This window comes from Tribolium castaneum, chromosome 4, assembly GCF_031307605.1.
Source record: "Tribolium castaneum strain GA2 chromosome 4, icTriCast1.1, whole genome shotgun sequence".
NCBI classification, from domain to species: Eukaryota; Metazoa; Arthropoda; class Insecta; order Coleoptera; family Tenebrionidae; genus Tribolium; species Tribolium castaneum.
In genome coordinates this window covers 20488464-20511943 of record NC_087397.1, presented here as the reverse complement: position 1 = coordinate 20511943, position 23480 = coordinate 20488464, and the positions used below count along the sequence as shown (strand labels likewise).

The 23480-nt window shown below is 31.5% G+C and overlaps 1 protein-coding gene across 2 annotated transcripts; it reads right to left on the bottom strand.

Annotated features, from left to right (window-relative positions):
* Nucleotides 1-163: 163 nt before the first annotated feature.
* LOC659207 (transferrin) lies at nucleotides 164-22314 on the bottom strand. 2 transcript variants are annotated; one of them, XM_008201719.3, is made up of 12 exons: nucleotides 22167-22314; nucleotides 9635-9722; nucleotides 9449-9576; nucleotides 9113-9394; nucleotides 8207-8471; nucleotides 7961-8157; nucleotides 7662-7911; nucleotides 7465-7613; nucleotides 1643-1840; nucleotides 1484-1591; nucleotides 1174-1430; nucleotides 164-466 (listed from the first exon to the last, which is right to left on the bottom strand). In XM_008201719.3, exons 1-12 carry the CDS (start codon nucleotides 22303-22305, stop codon nucleotides 299-301), a joined length of 2229 nt encoding a protein of 742 aa, XP_008199941.1. In that variant the 5' UTR covers nucleotides 22306-22314; the 3' UTR covers nucleotides 164-298. The 2 variants fall into 2 exon arrangements, with proteins under 2 accessions (XP_008199941.1, XP_008199942.1); XM_008201720.3 differs by lacking the exon at nucleotides 22167-22314 and adding an exon at nucleotides 15276-15434.
* Nucleotides 22315-23480: the final 1166 nt, after the last annotated feature.

The window sequence follows — 23480 nt, the reverse complement described above, 5'->3', positions numbered from 1 at the left end:
TTTATAGTTTTGAAACAGCTTATAGGTAATAAAGGATGAAAAATGGGTAATAACGTTTTGTCAGGTTTTTGTTCAATGGTATGGGACTATTGGAACAAAAAAATTAAATGAGGTAAAAATCTCTTTTTAGTAACTAGACATACATTCAAAGTAAAAGTTCAAATTATAGCAAAATATCGTAATTTTATTAAAAAGTATGAAAATTAAAAACGACTTTAACAACGTTATGTCAGTTCATGCAAAATATAGTTATTAAGCACAGAATTTCGAAGCAGAGTCGTTATACATTTTCTTCTAACTAAAAAGTGAAACACAAAGTCAATAAAACGAAACTAATAATAAAAGACATTGATGATATCACGCTTGCTGAGCCACTTGTATTACAATCAAGCACGTTATTTAGTAACCTTTGGTATTCTTCCATATATGGCAAATTTCCCTCAAAGTTTAATCCAGGAGTGGAATCCTAAAATAGTTATTTACATAATAAATTTGGAAAGGTCGATTTTGTTTAACGCGTATAATGTTTGCCAAAACGTGTGAGCCCAGCGAAAAAGTTTTGCAAATTATGCAAGTTAAAGGCATTGGCAACTTAAAAAACAAAACGCTTATTACAGTAGTGAAAACCGTTTCTCTGTATCTTCTCTCTAACTCAAGTTATTTCGATTTAAAGCTGAAATTATGACGTCCTAACCGCCTATCGAGCATTTGGTCCAATATTAATTTCAAATGGTTTTTGACTTTTAAGTGACAGTGATAGAGTTTATCAAAATCAAAAAAGTTTAAAAAGTGGTTAATTTTTGATTATGTGGAAAATGTGTGAAAAATGTTCAAATATCTGTCAGGTTTTTGGTGATTGACAGGGTTCAGTGATAAGAGGATTCTGTGATAAGAGGCTGTTGTGACGTCACGATTTCTTCCTTTAGAAATGCTAAACTCGCTTATTTCTCACTGTATATAAATTTTGAAAAAAACCTACTGGTATGGAATGAACGATATATTCAATTTCCGTTAAAACATAAAACAAGTAAAATACAAGTAAGTTGCCAATGCCTTTAATGTAGTAAGTTACAGTATATCACGTCAAAATTAGACGTAAAATTTGACATTTCTTAACGGGATTCGTAAAAAAATAAAAATTCCAATCAGAGTAGATTTCAGAATTACACTTACCAGAAACAATAGGTCTGGTTCATTATCAAATTTGTCGAACAAATGGAACGGCTTCCTTAATTTTTGACCAAACCATTTTTCAAATTCGTAGAGGGCCAATTGTATGTCACTTTTTTTACTGCTATCGTTTTTTAAAACAACTTCACTGCTCGCAAGTACGAACAATGCGCAGTCAGTGTTGACGTTTAATAAACCATTCATTGATGCCAAAGAGTCATTTTTACACAAAGCTGTGAGACTTGTATCATTCAATACATCTGTAAAGTAAATAAATAAAATAAATATAGAATAAATGAAGTAAATAATTTACCTTTTTTCGAAACAACTGCAAAATCTCCATCATTATTCAAGAGACAATTGACGGCACCTTGGCTGGCAAAATATGCATTAATCACGTCAGCATTGCAATATTCAGCAGCTAAAATTTTAGTATTTAATAATCAAAGTAATAACAATATACAAATTTTACTTTTGGTTTGGTTTATGGCTTTGCAACGCCTACACATTTTATCCTTATCAACGAGATCTGTTGAGTCCTTTATGAGTGACGATCGTACGCCAGGGACACACGAGTCACCAATAAAATCATTCAATAGTTTTCCGTAATCACACTGTGTATCGTCAGTAATTCCAAGTCTTCGTGTTGTATCAATCAATGACAAGTGTTCTGCGAAAAAATTGGTTGGCTATATTGATTTTGGATTGTATCAGGTGGCGGCTATTTAGTAATAAAAAAAATTAAAAATAAATTGTAAATTGAAAAATACAGTAAGTTATTAAATTAGCTCTCTCAAAATTATAAAAACGCCAACGTCGCATTTTCTCTCAAAATTAGCTGTTATAAATTATTAATGCACTTCAAAAAATATTAGCTAATGTAATTTATACTTTCAACGGGAGATATACCTATTCATTAATAACTATTTTACAATTTTATCAATCTTATTTAAAAAATTATTCTGTAAAAGGCGACGTTGGCGTTTTTATACTATTGAAACAGCTAATAAAATAGTTATTAATGATTAGATCTCTCATTGAAATTATAAATTACATTAGATATTTATTGTTTGAAGTGCATGAATAATTGGCGGGTGCGCGAGTAAAAGCGATCAAGTCATTTTGCATGCGTTCGAGATTATTGCACACAGCATCTAAAGCTGACATAGCTCCTTTAACACACTCGCATATATTCTTCAAAATAGCGTGCTGACTTATCTCGTTATATAAAAAAACACGAAGAACTATTGTGCTAAGAAGGGGCGACTTAAACTCATGTTACTAAAAACTGACTTATCACCTTTTACACGCGCACCCGCGAATTTATAACAGCTAATTTTGAGAGAAAATGGGACGTTTTGCTAGTGGTCAAGTATTGGAAAGTGAATTTATACCTAAACCGTTGAAGTTAGAAATATGGTGTCGAGAACACAAATTGATAATTCTAAGCCATAATATTTTGGGCACCGTCGTCTATTTATCAAAGCGCTGGAAATACAAAAGAGTGTAAAGAACGAGGTTGTAGAGAACATTATTTTCTACAAAAAAGTCCGCGACACCATAATTCTATCTATAACGGTTTAGGTATGAAATCACTTTTCAATACTTGACCACCGACAAAATAAAGGAAATCCGCCGCTTGAGCGTCTTTGAACGTCTTTAGAGCCTAAACCCTTTAAGATATAAATATAGTTTTTTGACTTTTTTAAAGGAAATTTAATTCTCTACAACTTTCTTCTGAAAATGTTTTTCTTGTATCTTTAACCGTATTCGCAGCGTTTTGAAAAATACGGGACAAAGCGCAAATTTTAAGTTTTAAATAATTTTTGTCTCATGTTTCTCATGAAAATTTTAGTCGGCAGTTTTTCTCAATCTGTTGAGAATGCAAAACTAAATATTTCTGATTTTTTTTCCAAGTAATTAGTGAATTGGTTGAATTTAAATTAATTTAAAACGATTTGGCACCGAGACGGTATAACGCTCGAAGCGCTCTCATTTTGCTCTGCCGTATTAATTTTTTTTTGGGTGCCATTTTGTATCTTGTTTCGTCTCCTAAGTTATAGTCCTTCGTAGTAGCGACTTAATATTGTACATTACTTAATTAATTCATTTTAATGATAAGGAATTATAGGCATTTAAAAAAATTGACATCCATAGAGAAAAAAGAAAACAAATAAGTATTTAATTGCAAACGCGTATCTAAATAATTTTGTAATACAGGAAGTTCTTCGTTATTTACCTCATTAGTAATGCTCTCATCTGTATTCTGTGTAGATCTGAATCTGAATCTTTGTTAGACAAATTTATCTGAAATAGAACACTTTTCTTCAAACTCATTGAAAACTTTAACAAAATTGCTGGGAGGTCCCGGGGAGAATCCGGGGTAATGACATATTTTCCAATTTGATTGTAATATGTACTATTGAGGGTACTATACTATTTCTTAATTTTGTCACTTCAAATGAACTAAATAGGTGCTTTTTGTCCCAACTTCTAAAATTCAAAACAAATGAAACTTTAAATCTATTATCTAATTTCACCAGATTTTCCAAATTTAGTGATGCGGTGACTTTCTTCTATAAATTCGTAATATTCCCAACTTAATCTTAACATCACTTCCCACTTTAATCAGAAATTTAACTTATTTTCTTTTGGGTACAATTAAATGCACAGTATATTATTTAAACGATAAGTATATTTGATCAGTAAAAATAATAAATGCACAGTAAAAATAATAAATGCACAGTAAAAATAATAAATGCTCAGTAAAAATAATAAATGCACAGTAAATAATAGCATCTCAAAACTAGAAAGTGTAGAATTCCACATTTCGAGTTTTACGTTTTCGAGTTTAATCGTTCAAAGGGTTTGTTTCCTTTTAGGTTGCTGGGGCGAAGCCCCAGCCTGCAGGCTACCAATTCTACGTCATTGTAACTCCATAAAAACCATTATTCCACGTTTCGAGTTTTACATTTACGAGTTTAATCGTTCAAGTGGTATGATTCCATGTAGGTCGCTGGGGCGAAGCACCATCCTGCAAGCTAGCTACTGAACGTTTATTATTTAAACTGTGCAAACTGAAACTAGATACTGTGCATATACGATTTTTTTACTGGGCAAACTTTAATAAAATACTGTGCGTGGTTTACTTGTCATTTAAATATTTTACTGTGCAAAAATGAATTAAATACTGATCATTTATTATTTTTTACTGACCAAAATCGAATTTATTACTGATCGCTTTATTACTTTTATTTCTGATCTTTTGTCATTTCCAGCAAACAAGTCATGCGATACATACAAAGTATCAGAAATACGTGTTAATTTTAACACGTAATAAAACTCATCAAATACAACAACTTTTCTATATAACATTTTGCAAAATTCGTATTTATAATTTTCACTGTTTTGCTCCTTTCTTTTGTGCAAACGAGCCAGTCAGTGTTTAATTTTCATTGTCGTTTTAAACTGTTTAAATTGCCCATTTCTATCACAACGAAAATAGTTCGGCTCTCTTATTTTTGTACACGTTTCAGTATGTTATGTTTTTCTAAATTTTAATTAAATTTGCGAATTTTTTATTAAAACATTACAAATAGAAAAGATGTTTTATTTGTTGAGCTCTGTTACCTGTTAAAATTAAGACACGTATTTCTGATACATTCTGTATATACTGAAAAACGTCCAAAGCGCTTTTAGCTTTTAAGTTAAAAATGTTCTCACATGCAAAATAGTATGTGAAGTATCAAGAGCGGTGGGATTTCACCGATCGAAGACCATTGTCTAAGATCGGTAATCCTTAACGTTCGTGATGCTTATGGAGTTTTTTAAAGTACGATACTTACATTTTGTTAAAGATTTATTAAATAATGTCAAAATGAAAATTACCAACTACTGTCTTGGAAACAGGCATGGTAAACAATGAGATAGAGCTCAATAGTGCAAAAATGATTATTTTGAACGAATTGTGTGATTGTGAGCCTGTTAGACATTTTCCATCAACATTATTTTACTTCTAAAAAGAATTGTTTTTTTAATTTTTGGCGCTACTCGTAAATCACTCTAAATATGTCAAAAGCAGTGGCGGCTCGTCAGTGGGGGCAACATGGGCAGTGCCTATGCGACAAAAGCGCAATAAGAAATTGAATATTAAATACACACACTAAAAGAAAAACAAATTGATATGTCTATTGAAAATCAGTCCCAAAGTTTAATATTAATACGTAGTTCTATTTCAAGCGGTTTACAATAATGAAGTTTTATACAACTCCTTCGCTGCGGGATTGTTTCTAAAAATAATAATTCTCCAGTCGCTAAAGGTCAACCAGGATGCGCGTTCGTTTCACTGGCGCAGCTCGGGCTAGCACAAGCAGGCTATCCTGAATTAACGATACTCCTCTTGCTTCCCACCTCCTTTTCGTGCACAGAATCGTCGTTAGAAGTTATTTTAAAGACGCCAGCCCGTGTTGGTTAATCACAGCATCCAAAACACATTTTTTAAAGAAAATTTGTCTTACAATAATAAGTATTTTGCTCTATCTATCCCTACAAATATGTTTTACGTTCACTGTTGATACAAAATTTGGGTGCTTTTAAAAACATTTTAGATACCAATATTTATTTTACATTTCGAAAAAAATTAATGAAATAATATCAAATAGAAAATACCTTCAGTTACAATAACACTAAGGATGTCATACTGCAGTGGCATATGCAAGCCTACGATGGTACTATAGTCGAAAGTGTAAAATGGAATGCCTGTTTTTATTAATATTTAATTTTCAAGAAAACAAACAAATAAACAAACAGTTTATTAGTTTGAATAAAAATGAGAGGTATTTAAATTTAAAATTGTACGAGTAAATATTTTTTGCTTGCCTATGTACTTTAAATGATCACGAGCCGCCACTGGTCAAATGAATACAAATTTCAATGTAGTGTGGTAGTTATTAACGAAATTTTGCACAATAAATAAGACAAGACATTTAACACAAAGGGTAAAAAAACATCATTTTTGATTTTAATTTTTAATTTTTTCGCTTGTTCTAAGCAAAAGTAACGTAGTTTTCGACTTTCATAGTTCAATTCTTAATCATCTGTTTCAACGAGCAAAATAATAATTTTGAAGTATATAAGTTTTTTAAACTGTTTTAGGAAAATTAGTGTTAAGTTTCTCTCTCAAAAAACAAAATGAAATATCTTTCAACTTAAATTTTAGACAAGATAAATTTTTTATTGAGGCCAAAAGAAAAACAGATAAAATAACTTCATTTTATATGAAACAAGTGAGTTTTTAGCCAAAACCGTGCTAAAAGGCTCTGTTCTATTCTATTAAAAGTATATTTTTATTTGATATTAATATTTTATATTTTTATATGCACTTGGCTGTCGTAATTGCGTTTTAATAGAAAATTACAGACCGAGTCTGCTAAAGGTGTTTTTTTCTTATCTTAAAAACTAATAAACACACAGAAACCCGCATTTGTTTATATTTTTCAGATTTTTTTCTGCAATTCTTTAGCATAAGTATTAATTAATATCAAATCGCTATTTTTTTATTTCTATCGGGTGCTCAAAAACCGGCGCACCAATTCAATGGTGTGTGGTAGAGAATTGCTTTTATATGAAGGCAAAAATAGTAGAAAAAATCTTTTTATTAAAGTTATTGATCAATAACGAATTTTAAATAAATGATATGTGGCAACGTTGTCGAACAGTCTTGATCGCAATAGAATTTGATCAACAATAAAAATAAATTATTATTGAAACGGTTTCCTAGGAAATAATTCCCAGTGTTGACACATCTACAAACTGTGATTTTTTGATGAATTTTAATTTTTTTTTAATTCAAAAAACTGCTAAAGTCTGATATTATAGTAAATTTAAAAATCACTATTCATTATTGTGTTAGGGATCGAATACTTAGTGTGAAACATAAAAACATTAACAAATAATGAGAACTGAAGAAGTTAACAAAATAAGTTTGTACTTTCATATTTTTTTAAATATGACTTTAGGAATTTTTTCAAGATTTTTCTCGTAATCAACACATGCTTTTCAACAACGTACCAGTGAGTTGGTGCGCCAGTTTTTGAGCACCCCTGTATAAGATGACAATATAAAATAAACGATGCTTATAAGTTTTTACAAAAAAACTAATAAAAAATGTGAATTTGAAGTTAAATTGGCAAGATGGACTTTTGTCTCATTATTACACAATATTGCCAACTTATTGTCAAAAACATAGCTCACATTAATCAGAAGCTTAAATGTACGAACACATTTTTTTCATACCTTTTCCTCCAAACTGAGGTATGCAAGCCGATTTGCCCTTCAAGTCACTAAACGATTTGATTGAACTGTCATCAGCTCTTTTAACGACAAAAATTTGCGATAAATATCTCGTGTCTGTTTCTGGGAACGCTATACTTGTCAGTTCTTTCCTAAAAATAAAAAATAAAATTTTTTGAAACAATCACAAAACGACATACTTCAACGATATGTAAGCATAGTTAGAGGAAGCCACAACGATATCAGCACTTCCTTTTTTAAGGTCATCCAAACACGACAATTCGTCATCGCCTTCACTCTGAACACATTCAACAACTGGTTGAATTCCCCAGTTGACAGCAGCTTGCCTCAACCATTTGCATTTTTTTGTTTCCAAGTCGGAATAAGTGCACCACCTTAAAGTGCGATCACATTGTTTGGACGTTTCTGGGTTTGGAACTGTGGTATAGTCTATAAAAAATGAAGTGAAGACCTACCATTTGAATTAAATCTTTAATACCATTAACAAATTTTTTCAAACTTAAAAAATCGCCATTATTTTCTAAGAATGTTATTTTTCGCTGCTGTAGCTCCAACAAATCGACTAAAGGTTCTTCGTATTTATTATTCGACGTGTCTCTCGTTAGCGTTAAGTTGTAATTTATGTGAGAGCCTAAATTCTTCTGTAGAAAGTTTTTCATTTGTCCAACCACACTCCTGACAAGTAAAAAATTTCAAATTTTTACGTCAATATTGTACTTCTCACCTGTGTGCAACTACAAGGTCTGGAAGTGTTTTGGTCCAAGAACAAGGAGTTGAGGACGACTTAACACTGCCATCTTTGCACATATATTTATATCTATTGCTATTAGCAACATTTTGGAAAAATAATTGTGCCTCTTGCAACGTTGTAACGGCCACATCTGCATTTTTTCTGAGTAAGCACTTGAGTGAGTCGTTGAATGGTTGTGGATAATTCTCGTTGCAATGTTCGTTGGTACAAAGCTTGCATAACGAAGAATATTTCGTCTCTACAATTCATAAACTTAGTTTTTTTCTACAGGTGTTCCAGTGAGTTGAAAAAGTAAATTATTGGTCTTTAAATTTAGAAAATTAATATTTTTTTACAAAAACCGTAGCCGTACTAACTGAGTCACCTAAAATTATTTTCAAGTTTACAGAAAGTTTCAGAAAGTAGCTACACTACAAACTTATATCTTTTTAAATGAAACATCTTGTATGTTTTTGCATTTTTGGATGTAGCTTAACTGTTAATGTTTTTAGAGAGACAATTTTACAAACTTTTAGATGCGAAAGTAAAAATTTGTGTGTTCCATTTAAATCGTTAAGTTATTCAAATTGCAACGAACTTCTTATTTTTTTATCTTCTTTATAGTAGTGAGCTAAAAAATATATATCCTTAAAGTTTGAACTTTCTGCTTTACCACAATTCATAAGCGTGTTCAACTTATTTTTAAAACTAAGCAGAATCGACCAATGAAAATTATCAGTTTTGAAAACTACTTCCAAAGATGCAATAAAATTTAGGTTATGCAGGGTGTTACTATGTACGGCTTTAGGAAAAAAATAATTTTTCAATTATTTAGAGGTCAACAATGGCCTTTTTCGACTCGCTCGGATACCCTGTATATTGAAAATTTTAATTTATTACTTAGCGTTTTATCAAATTTGTCGTTCTGAGTCCAAGGTCCTGGTCTGCACGAAGGACCAAAAAATTCACTGAGTTGTTTTATGTGTCTTTCCAGCAAAGTGATATTGTCACAGTTGGGAGATTTTGATTCAATTATTTTGTTTTCCAGCTCTTGTAACATAAAGTAGGAGAAAGTCGAATCGTGGTTATAACCTGGATGACATAGAGTTTTGCCTTCCAAACTCACAAAATTCCAAGCAATGTCGTTGTTAACAATAACTACAGTTTCGGAGGGGGGATGATCTATTTAATAAAAATCTTTTTTTTAATTTGCTAAAATATAAATTATTAACTTACGACTAGTAATTTTTCCCAAAACAACTACATCTTCGGATAAATCAACTCCTGCAGCTAACAAAGCTTCATCACCTGTGATTTTACCAAGGTGAGTTTCGTTCTTTTGAATATTTAAAAGACAGTCGACGCTATGATAAAATTTGTAGTTCTTACGTTCTTAGTCTTCAATTGTCACAAAGTACTTACCCATGTTGATTGCCATTACATGCTACTTCTTGACTTCTGCCTATTAGTTGGCAACTAGCACTACCAGGCGATGTTGAACATATTTTTGCTTAAAAATCATAAATAGGTTAACAATTGTCGCAACACGTACAAAAAAGAATAAATATATGTATGTTCCTCGATATAAAATAAAATATAATATGGATAAAGGTCAGAATAAATGGCGATTATACACACTATAACAACTTTATTATACGTGTAGAACCTATTTATGATGATTCTAATCTATTTTATTATCTAATTCTATTTTATGACTAAAATAATAATTATTGGACTTTGTGTCTAGCACCTGAAATTAGTTATCCTACTGTACTATTAAAACATGGATTAAAAGCTTTTCAACTATATTCCAGATAACCTGAATTAGTAATAGTTACTATTAAAAAAAAGATCAACTTTAGTTAGAGTTTTTATGACAAAAAAGGAATAATTTGAGAAAATTTTATTTAGTATTTTTGATTGTATTAAAACAAGATAAAATAGATGCATAATCCCAGTTAGGTACTACTCTTAACACTTTCTTAAATACAATTTCGCATTAAATACGTTTCGCATTTTTGACCGTTTTTTTTTTTTTGAGAAAACAATCTTAGTCAAAACCGCCACCAGAGATTTTACCACAACTTCATCTGTCAATCTTATGCAAGAACTGTTGTATTATACAGGATGAGTCTGTTTAAGGTAGATGTTTAACATATACATATCCTAAAAATCAATAATCACACTCTTTGCATCTGAATTATTTTCAAAATATTTGTACAATAATTTATTTTTTAGGTGAGGGTTTTGTTTTCAGGTGTATAGCGCAATAAATTCTTTATGTTCAATTAGGTAAATTTACTTAATTATCACAAAATTTGCTTTGCAAAACTCAATTAATCACGAATTGAATTTTATAACGATTATCATCACAGTAACTGTTTATTATTTCTTTAATATTTCGAGTCCTTGGGTCTTAGTCCTTCACAATTCATTTACAATTCACAATTAATTGCATTTAAACACTTTATTATGTCAGAATTATGAGTACCACCTACATTTAAATTGTTTTGTAGATTAAAATCCAAACGAAATAGGCTTGGAATCACATAGATCTTAACAAATCACTCTGAAGATTTGGCTTTCCAAGCGTTTACTTTCCGAATTAATCCAAAAAGAAAAAACAAACAATTGTTTAAGAATTCAGCGGCTAAAACGAAACTGCATTTCCAAATAAAATGAGCGTAGTTTGTATCAAATGATTTTGAACACATGGGCATAGTGCAGGCTTTTCTAACGGCTTACTTTCCCAATAAATTGAAGAGATAAAAATGATCTGAAACGAGTAATCGTTTTAGAATTTCAGCAACAAAAATGGAACTGCATTTACCACCAATTTTTTACACATGTTTTAAAATGTTTTCTCAAATTGCAGAATATATCCTGAATAGGTCATTCTTTCTTCTAACTTTAAATTTTCGAAAATTGATTTAAAGCAGGTAACTTCGTCTTCCCAAGTTTGGAACACAACAATTACAGATACTTATTTTAGTAATTCAATATAAAGTCTGAACCAATGATATTACGTTTATTAAGCTGAAAAAACGTATTATTTGTGCTTCAGATCAATATTTTGTCAATTATGTCAAAAATTGTGACATTAACTTTACGTAAATTTTCAAATTTAATGATTTAATGATTACAGTTTCCTTTACAGCGTGACGAGCGCGTCATCTACTGGAATTTTTCATTTTGACAAGTTTATGATTTTGGGCTAGTGGAAAGACTTTATATTACTGGCTTTCTTACTGTCAATCAACGCAGACGACGGTATTAGTTAATTTAATTATAAGGAATTGTATAAAAATTCTGAAAAAATTCAGATTCATAAAATATGTGATTTATTTAAAATTAAGCATTTCATAGTGATTCTGTATGATTATTTATTTTTGGAGTTAGTAAAAATATACATTCGGTTCACTTTCATAAAAACCAATGTGGTGGAAATTGGGTCTCTTGGCATTAACTTTTATATGAGTTGCCATGGTAACAGGTTAGTCAATTCCACCACAATGGTTTTTATCAAAGTGAACCGAAAGTACTTTCAGCATCAGACCCACCCTGTATGCTATAGGTAAGACAACAAAACTTATACGTTGTTATTTGTAGTTAGTTTTGTCAAATATGTTTTAACTGTTCACACGAATATTTTGATGAAAAAATCTAAAATTGAATTTTTGGGCAAAAGATTAGCAAAATAGACACTCGTCTTTACAAATGGATGTTGTTTTTAACTTATACCGTTACTTCAGAGGCCAGTTCTAATCTCATTTTAAAAATATGAACACAATTTACAGTTGAAAAATATAATAATAGCTTTTCTCATATAGGTATTAATAATGCTGTTCCTGATTCCATAGAAACGAGTAGAAGTAGTGAGTTGTAGTATTATACAATGGTTACTAAGGTACATACATTATTTGATTTAGTTATTTTTTATCTTACTAATAGAATAAAGTGGCCGTTGGGTGATTTTTTATTCTATCGGTAAAAAATTAAACAAAAATATCTCAATTTACCTATAATAGAAAACGTTGTATTATACACATAAAGAAATGTTGGCATTATCTGCTCGTGATTCCTATCAGTCACACATAATGAACAACTTTTCTTTACTTTTGTAATAAACTACTATATTTTTCCATAGGAAAAAGCATCCTAACTGTGTGATGAAGTTTGCAATAATACAGAATGTATCATATATACGTAACAGGTAACAGAGCTCAATTTACTTAAAAGGAAAACGATAACATACTGAAACGTATACCCGGCTATGGGTACAAAAATAAAAGAGCCAAACTATTTTCGTTGTGATAGAAACGGACAATTAAAACAACAATGAAAATTGTTGGTATGAATACAAACTAATTATTAAACACTGACCAGCTCGTTTGCACAAAAGGAAGGAGGAAAACTGTGAAAATTGTTGGCGACACCCAACTCCGCCAACCCAAGCATAATCATAAATCCATCCGTAACGGTACCCGACGTGTGACCCCGGACAGGTAAGGGAGTAGACAGGACCTGAGGGGTTGGGAAATACTTGAGTGCGGCTGGACCGTCTTGGGAAAAAACCATAAAGTTCAGTCGGGTTGTTACATTTAACGAAACAAGCTGTTAATTATTATTCCGAATAAACTGATAATTTAGCCTTCGGCTTTTATTTTATATAGTTTAGTAATTCTTACAAAATTATAAATAAGAATTTTGCAAAACGTTATATGGAAAAGTTGTTACATTTGATGAGTTTTATTACGTGTTTAAATTAACACACGCATTTCTGATACACCCTGTATACAAAGCGATAAAAAAGTGCTTCTATCAAGTAAGCATAAAAATTAAAGGACCTATGTCTGCGGAATTCAAGCCTAATGTCAAAGAGAAAATGTCAAAAAAATTAAACAAATTAAATTATTGTTGGAATCCAGTTTTGCCTCACAGACACCATTTACGGGTCGAGTAGCGTTCGGGTGTTATTTGTGTCACGAATTCACGTTATCTAACAGTTTACGTTTGTGGTGATTTCAGTTTAAATCTTGACAGCAGGCTGAACTAATACACGACACTGGACACACGTTTATCAAGTAATATGTCTACTTGATAGAAGGACTTTTTGATCGCTATGTAGGTTAATTCGAAAAAATGTGTCGTTTAAAAATAAAATAAAAACAATTCTATTTTGAACCACAATATTAATTTTTTTTATTAATAATTAATAGTACTCACTAAGTATATTTTTGATTTGTGTACTCTAATGACTAATGACATACTTTCATGTAGTAACCGTATTTTTATGCGATTTGAAGATTAAGTGTTTTCATAAAGAACTACTTTTAACCCGTGAGATAATTTAGGAACAGCATCTAAACGACTTCTTCAAGTTTAAAAATCTAAGTTGAAAGTTCTAAATGTAACTTAGACTTAACTTAAACAACTGTATGCTTTTACAAATAATCTTATTTAAATAGTTGTATTTTTACTTTTAATAAAAAATTAGAAAAAAATTGCAAAACTCAACAACCATAAAATTAAAATTTCGAAAAATATTATTTCTCTTATAGGTATTAATAATGTTGTTGCTTATTCCTTAGATACGAGTAGAGGTAGTACACCTTTATTCTACAAATGGATACCATGGGAGTACATTATTACATTTAGTTATGGTCTGTTTTTTATAAATTTTTGAATTCTATTAACAAAAATGATACGGTCATAAAATAGTAAAATATGGTGATCGCTGTTCTCTTATCAAGTCGCCCCCTGTCCCCTTTTTGGTCTAGATATTTCTCATAAACTCAAGTACCATATCATGGACAACAAATTCACACAGGGACAAAGACATGATTTTTAACAGTTCTCTGTAAGACGTTGTCGAGATTAAAAGTAAATCCGTATACAAAAATCCATTTTGTTTTATTTTCATTTCCCATAAAAGTATAAACTATAAAAGTAAATAGTTCATATCGCCTTAAGATGGAATATTGAGAAATTAAATTTACATTACGTATCCGGATTTGGGGTGAGCAATACACCTAGTTAATAAATTTCTTCAATTAAATCCATACAACAAAAATTCGAGAGAGTAGTCATTTGGTGATTTTTTTTATTCTATTAGTGTTTTTTATTCTATCGGTGAAAAAATTTAACAAAAATTTCTCGATGTCCCACAAGAGAAAACGTATTATACACGTAAAGAAAAGTTGGCATTTTCTGCTCGTGATTCCTTTATGAAATGACATTTGTGCCCTTGAAAAACTTTTTGACGAAAGAAATTGTTTTTGGTTGTTAAGGGCAGGGAGTAATTAAATTTTAGTCTCCGGACTCGTTTCAGAAACACATCACTCACAGAGAATTACCAACTTTTTTTACTTGTATAATAAACTACTATTTTTAAGAATTGCTTTCCTAAAGCAATTGGTTTAAGCAAAAAACGCTTGGTTCCGTACTTACTAATTCATCTTGTATAATAAAATAGTTTAGAGATCAATAGGCCTATACGGCTAAACTAGAGGAATAGATTTAAAAAAAATGGGAATAAACTTATCTCCCAACGTTCTTTCTAAATACTCAACAACTCATGAGCCATGGATTCATGAATTTGTAACCAACGGATTATACAGGATGATTCCAATGACTCGGCCATTTCTAGTGATAAAAGACATCTAACAAACCTCCAACTTCGAGAATAGATTAAATCGAACACAAATTGGTGATGTTGGCAGGTCAACCATTTCCGCTAATTAAAAAAGTCATGAAAACATGATCAGAAGTGCTAAAAACTTAACCACAAAATGTAACTAAGAAGAGCTATAACCATGAAAAATAGCTCAAATAATTTTTTGTCAAAGGAACTTTTAACTCACTTGGATGTCTTTTATCACTAACCAAGAGACGGTGCGAGACTTTTTGAATCAGCCTGTATACTCATTAGTCATTACTCATTACTCATCCGACCCCGTCTTATTGACATTTTACAACAGTGCAATTTCGACTGCAAAGTAAGATCACGTGAACACTATTCTTTAAACTAGTAAACTGTCAACAGAATATAACTTTTACTCACAGTAATCAATAATGTCTTGACTGGAACACGAGGTTCCAAAAAGGGATATCGAGACAAATATACTGAAAATATTGCAGCACCACATTGTTGCACACACCTGATGAGCATTTATCTTAAAACGTTATAGAACGTTGCTTGTTATCTTATCATTCATATTATCACATTTGGCACAATTTTTAACGCAAAAGGGGAGTAGTGCATATGTGAATAAGGAAATTGTGGCTGAGAGTTTTAATATCCGCATGTTTTTTTTTTCATTCAAGGACGCTCATTGTTTTGTGTTTATGATTCATAAAAATTATAGATTAATTGATTAATTAAAGCCAGGGAAAATGTTTGTTTGTAGGGCAATAGGTATAACAATCGTTAAGACGATTTATACGCTTCGTAAAAGTATACCTGTATGGTGACTGAAAGCATTTTGTAAATTAGTAATTTTGGACAAAAATTCTGAACACGTCAATTTTTATTTTTTAATATACCTTCGGTGTGATCATGACCTCCTTGATGTATGGAGACCACTTCGTTGTTCAGGCCTGGCGCATCGATAAGCTTCAGCGCTTTTTTCGAAACCGTAGATGAAGCCCTATTTAGCGCAAAGACGTTTATCTGACAAATAGCATTTGTGAGGTTAAATCCGAAAAAAATTGAATCTGACAACTACAATCAGAAGAGAGAGTAAAAAAGGGCTCACAATGTTAATGATAATTTCTAAATACAACAACTCAAAGAATTAATAAAGTTGCAGATTTTTTCGGGAGTTTGCATGAGAGTGCGCAGAGATCCAGGCAGGGACTTTGGAACGGACGGTCCAGAGACACTCCAGCAGGGAGAAACGCAGCAGAGGAACGCTAGATCGAGCTTTTTTTAAACCATTCCATTTGAAAAAAACGAGTTTCTTTTTACATTTTACTAAAACTAAATTAACAATAGCATGTTTTGAAAATACGTAAATACAAAATCGTTTCATTTGCCTAAACAATGTATTGCAAATATCTGCTGACTAAAAGGTTGCAAATACCTTTCAGAAAACACAAGCCATGTCTTAAAAAAAACATAGATTGGCGACGCATTCTACCTAAACCATTGGTAAAACCATAGAGTATACATAATAAATGAAAGGTACTTCGAAAACGTCGTTTTCTCTGCCTCTGTGTCTGCGTACTAGTGCCGCAGGTTATGCTTAAAATACTTATGAACTATGACGAGCCATTAATTCACCTTGAAATAATTTGTATATCTCCTGAAGCTGAAATCGAGCCTGTTTAAGATTGTAATGCTCTTTTGTAAAATTTGTTTACTAGGAAAATAATAAGTAATAGAAATTGTTGTGCAATAGTCTATCTCTTTCATCTTTCTTATTATCAACTTCACGAACACGTTATTCACAATATGATGCAAAAATAAAAAATCCTAATGATCGTAAAATGATTTCCTGCAAGAGTTACACTATCGAAACGTTCATTCAGGGCATAACTTTAGAGTTATCGTCACATTTACAACGTATTTCACGTATGCAGGCTTACATAATATTTAAAATGTATTAGTCTTTAACCTCAAAGATGGTATTTGTCAAATAAACGTCAGTCCGCTAATTGCAGCGCCAGTGGAGAATCAGCCGAACTTAACGATGCGCCTGGCCTGAACAACGAAGTTGTCTCCATACATCAAGGAGGCCATGGGTGAGATATTTGGTTTATTATTACATGTAAGGTTACCTAAGTTTCCTCTGTACGAATAATAACGTCATCTTTTTTTTTAATTTGTGGATTTACACCATTCACTTAAAAAATCAGTAACTGCCAGTTTTAAAGATTGTGAAATCATTTTTCGGACATTTTACATAGGACGCTCAAAATCTTTCCAGCAGTGTTTTCAAAAAAAAGTCGACATTCTAACATTTTAAGGTAAAGTTTCGATAACTTCAAATACCTAATAACTCATTTTTTTCAAATAGAATGTGCCAGTTTTATTACATTAGATGAAAGAGAATTTAATTCTCCATCGATCTTTGCAACAGGAAATTCTGGAAAATTCTTTACTAGCTATTTTTGCAGTTTGCCAAAGAAACATTTCTCATTCTATAAACAAGTTCTAGCTGATCAAAATTATGTTATCCTTTTCATTAAAACAATAGTTATTTACATTATAGGAGAGGTAGGTGTAATTTTATAGCGTGAATATCGAAACCCGAAACAAAGTTGAAGGTTTTAAATGTTTTAATAAGACTGAACGCTGTAATTTCGACTTGTTAACAGGTGATGATGCCCACTGATGAACTGATGACGGATCTATGCGTTCACTAATTTCATCACGTAATGGCGTTGATTAGAATTTAGCAGAAAAAAATAAATTGCGCTTATTTTTGAACATATTTTTTCCGGTCTCCGGAAAGTCGCGCACCTCATTGAAGGGGAGTAATTGGATAATCCTCCAGGGTACCGAAAAAATGTTTAAAAAAATTCCACATGCTCTGTTTTTATATCAAAGCCTAAACAAATTATGGAAAAAGGCAACATTGCACAAAGATACACGTGAAAACTGAAATTAAAAATTATAATTAAAGTCTTGGATACCATTAAAAGGTGTTGAACATATTTAATTTCTAGTCTTTATAACCATGGTTACGCCATTGTTGTTAGTCAGATTAGTTTGCGCATTATCGTAATTTTTAATTATGTTATTGAATGCAACTGAGCGGAGAACAGCTTTATTTATTGTAATAATATTTTAAACAACTTAAAAACCGAACAAACAATGCACTAAAAAATTATAACAAATGCTCAAAGGTTTGGCTTGCACCGTTTGTAATGTTTCTGGAGTGATCGTAGCACTAGCGACATGATTTCGTTTCACCAACTCCTCACGAGTTCTTCTAAAATTGCTTCTTCCGCAGTAACGGTTTTCGTACCTCTGGGCGGACCAAGTTCCCTTGGTAAAAGATCCAAACGACCAGTTGATCGCATTCTTTGGTCCAGTCAATGGAAATTCGAGTTTTCGTCTGGATCGGCATCCTGACGAGCGGCTTGTATTTTCAGCGTATTCACCAAACAGCAAACACAAGTCACAATATTCATAGTAGGAAAACATTTTAATCCTTCACTGACACTGTTTGAAACTGAAAAATTACCGCTGACAGACGAAACGAAAATTTTAATGACATTATAAGCAATCACCGTAAGCATGGTTTCATCTGAACAAGAATGGTTCGTGCCAAGTGTTGCCAGATTTATTATCATTGTTGACTCAAAAATTTTGTTAACATTTCTTAAAGAATCTGGGAAGGTTTCTTCAATTCTTATGTTACTACGTCCTTTTATGTAATGTCATTTATACCACAAATGAATTTAGATTCGAAATGGTAGTGCAAACACCTTCATTTTTAGCAACGAATTTTTAATCTTTACTTCATCATATCTTCATCAATAAAAGACTTTTTTTAACATTTCTCTAGTTATCTAGGGCATCGGCCGATGATGTAGTGTCACGGCGGTGCGCAACTTTCCGGACACTTGTATATGAGAGCATAATATTCTCCCAGCATTAATAAACTTTTTTGTAATTTGTCGCTATTTTGATGCCTTGATGCATCTTAAAGCACGCAACGTCATCAAGTGCGATATCATAATACTTAGTCATTATTTGACGAAACATTTTACGAAAACTCTTAGGTTGACAAGAAGCAAATTCGGGACCGTATGTTCGCATTTTTGCTAATTTCACAAATTTCAGGGGGTGTTCGTGCAAGATTACCTTCATTATCACTTATACTTTTGTTTATTGACAAAATTTGGTAAAACAAAAAATTTTAATTAATTTTTCACTTTCAATATTGCGAGATTACTAACCGTTTAAAAATGGCGCAAATTACAAAAAATAGTGTAAACAACTCTTTTCATAATTCAATCCGTGATTCAAGACTAGTCTTATGAAACTTGTTTGTTAATGTACTGATTTAACCGTGACCCGACAAAAGGGGCACATGTAAATTTCTCCGATTTCTAGCTCCAAACATGTACATTACTCCGAAGGATTAATTTTACCCTTTTCGATAGTGGTAAGTTGCTCCGGTGGCCTATTTAGTACCTGATAAGATTTGTCAAAGTAGTACTACCTGCAAAGATTAAGGTTGCGCCGCAAGTTCCATAGTAACGCGAGAATTTCATTCTTTAAAGTAAAACTAAAGGAAACAGAAAAACGTAGTAGCTATCTATAGTTTTTTATTACACACTTATATATTACAATAGCATAGTATTTCACATTACAACATGGTATGTATATGCAAAATTATGATACACTTGTTTAACAAAATCCAAACGATTGTACTTCTGTAAAGTATTAGACCCAGTCTTTTTTTTTATCTGAACACTATTTATTTTAAGATACGTATCTACTTGATGTTCTAAAAGAGATTCAATAAATATATACAAAGAAGGCTTACATGTATAAAAACTTGAATTAAAATGGGCATGAAACGATTCGCAGTTATTTGTGGTGCGGGTAGAACTCGCAGAAGCACTTGCCCAAATTGATGAAATTGGTGAAATGTAAGTTTCTATTAAAATGTCGATTATATTTTACAACTTTATCGTTGTACTCCGGTGGAGCTAATTCAACAAGTTCCGAAACAAAACAGTCAAAAACTTCGTTCGGAGGTAAATATTGAAGTCCGAAAGTATATTTCAGCCATTTTCCAGTAGGATTATTTGACTTATAGTCCACTGAAAGACCCAACTCTTGAATTTTTCGCCACCAAGCTTGTGATAAATGGAATCTGCATCCAATAATAACTATTTCACGCCAAATTCGATTAATAGCGTTGTGAATGGCAAGCTCAAAATCGACTGTCACACTTTTGGGTTGGAAATTTAGTTTTAATTGTTGGCATTCACTTTTTATTAGCTTGAAACATTTTTCATACGTCTCAGTCGTTTTGTCGTTAACAAGACAAAAAACTAACGGCACATAATGTCCGTTCATAAACCCATGAATAGAAAATAATTGCACAAAAAATTTAGTGCAATACGAAAAAGTACCATCCACGTAGATATTTTCACAATTTGTTAAAAAACGAAAATTTTTTTCACACGAAAAAATTATTATAAAATTATTATTATTATTATTAAAAAATTATTATATTTTCCTCACTATTATTCACCAGAACAAAGTTTTTGTTTTCAATAGTTTTGAGACTCAAACTGTTTATTGCACAATGAACGTCTTCAATTGACAGGGGTAGGGGAGGATACGTTTTTCTCCTGGCGTTGTAAAGGTTTCGTCTAATGCAATTTCTATCTGATGGATTCAAATTTCAATTCCTCTGTTTCTTTTAGATTCTTCAAAACACCGTGAAATACCTTGAAAAAATTAAAACATATATTAGAGGGTACAGTAATCTCAAATAGTTCACAAAATAAAAATTAATAATAATATTAATTAATAATAAATAGCAATAAAATTCGGTTATTTTTAATAGCTAGTATAAATTATTGTCCATATTGTTTATTATTATAGATACATACCTTGGAAGGCCGAGATGAAATTTCTTCGGTTGCTTTGCGTTTTGCTGCCACATTTATAATTTGCCTTTGAATTTGTGCAACATTAGGTTTGTGATTGTGATCAAGTTGTTTCCGACTATAATTCTGTCACTTCCTTCTCCAAAGGTGTATAACTTTGCATTACACTTTCTGGAGCCACAACACCACTTTATTTCACCTGATTTCAAACAGTCTTTTTTGAAAAATTTAAAATTATCAAAAACAAGCATAACGTTGCCTTTTTCACTAACTATTTCTTTTAGAGACATGTTGAAAGCTAATATGTTCAACAACAAGTGATCGCAAATTTGAAAAATAAAGGACCAGTTGCCCATTAACGTTGAGGATGGGGATGGGTTTTTCTAACCATCATCGGATTATGTGCCGGTAAACAGGAAACAATTTTATGACGACCCTTTCTTAATTTGGCGAAGAAATTTACCTTATTTTATTAGGGGCTAATCTGACCATCGGAGAAATTTAGCACGTTTTGTCGGTACGTAAGTTGACCATCGGAGAAATTTACAAACTCCGGACAAAAGAGCCCGCAATAAAATAGCCCCGACAAAATAGCTTAGCGACAAAACAGCCTATTTATGAAATAGGTTATTCCAACCAAGTTTTAACCAGTTTGGACGTTAGTCGCATAAAAATACATGCGATCAATAAAACGACTAAAAAATTGTTCTAAATTTTAAATGGTAGAAACAAGTTAAACATTAAAAATATACAGAAATCAGTTGTTTTTAGTAAGTAAATTTCAAACGGACAAAAAATTAGCTGAATAAAAATTCAATTCTATTATATCGGGTTCTATTTTTGAATCACCCGATACATAATCAAATAAAAACTAAAATTTACAGTTTTGCTAATGACGCTTATGAGAAAATTGTTCTTAATCACTGACAATGTTTGATATAGTTTGAAATATTTAAAAATTATTAATAATAAAAAAATATTTATTTAAGACAATTCCGGTAGAGATGGCCCAGAGGATGAAACCTCCCATTGACATTATTCTGTTATAAAGACAAATTATACGTCTGTTTGTCACACCAGGTAACAGTGCTTATTTCATTAGCAATAGTAATGCTCTATCTGCCTGTATTATTCTCTTTGTTATGATGTAATAATCGTTATACAAATACTACAACAATTTTTTCAAATTCATTGCTCTAAAATCTTTGACGATAATGGAACAACTTCGCTATCAAAAACGCATACGATTGATCACGTCGTTTTATGTCCTAACCTTTAGATATCCGTAGTACAAAGGGTGAATCTGTTAAAAAACTGGGACTCACCATACTTCTGGAACTGATTCTCCCAGTTATAGTAACTAGATCTTTACCTATGCTGAGTGTAATTCCCACCAATAGCAAGCACATCAACAGCAACAAGAAGACAGTTAACACAATGGTTATCTTCACCATTTCCGACAGCTCATCAGTAAAATCGTGGACTTGCTCCGCTGTTGCCGTCATCTTCATCTGCTTTAGATAATGTTTCCTTCGACTTCGTTTCTTCCGCTGTGCTCTCTTCAATATCTTTATTGCCGTCACTTCCTTTTGATCTAAATTCTCGTAATCGTAGACATTAAGCGAAACAAAATCATCATCATCATCATCATCATCATGAATTTGGCTATAACTACTATTTTTTGTAACAAAGCAATGATTTACATCGATGGTTACATTTTTTTTAAATTATCATGACAGGAACAATAAAGTCCTTGGTGGCTGCAAAAATCCGACGTTTTCGTCATCGCTGAAGTGAAGCGTTCGCCGAGCTGGAGGCTGTTTTCTGGTGCCCTAATTTTAGTATTGTAAAAGGCTCACAGAAAACTTTAAATAAATAAAGTAATCTTCAGAAATTAAGACAGCTATTTTAAACAAACTTTTGTAAAAATTCTAATATTTGATATCGCTGCTTTAAGAGAATTCATAAACACGAGTCAGATTTCGAAAAATCAGACCAAAAAGTTCACTAATTAATATTACGTTGAAAATTACCTTATCTTGATATAAAAACTATTTTCCTATTTCCTTTTTTCCTATTTAGCCAAAAAATTTGCAATTATGTTGTCGGAAGTGAAAGTTATTTTCATCTATTTCATTAAAACCGTTTTGTAAACCAGAAACAAATCATTTTTTGCAAATCTTCCTCAAAAAGGGACGTATTTGGTTCAAATACGTCACAAACTTTTCGAAAACAAAAACTTTTGAAGTAACAGTCGGTGCGAACTTTCCTTGTTGGTACAGTTACATGATAATCCGGACAGATGGCGCTACATTATTAAGTTTCAAATTAAAAAAAATATTCTGAATTGGACTGGGACACGAAAATAACTTTGCTCTTATAGATACTCAAAATGTTGTGGTAGTGCAGCTTTATTCTACAAGTGGTTACTATGGCATATTATTTGATTTAGTTATTTTTTTATTTTACTAATAGAGTAAAGTGGCCAATTAGTTTATTTTATTTTGTTTTATTTATTATTTATTTTTTGGTGAAAAAATTTAACAAAAACTTCTCAATGCACCTATAAGAGAAAACGTTGTATTATACACGTAAAAAAAAAGTTGGCATTATATGTTCGTGTATTCATTCTGAAACATCACTCACAGATAATACACAACTTTTCTTTACTTATTTACAGCGTTCG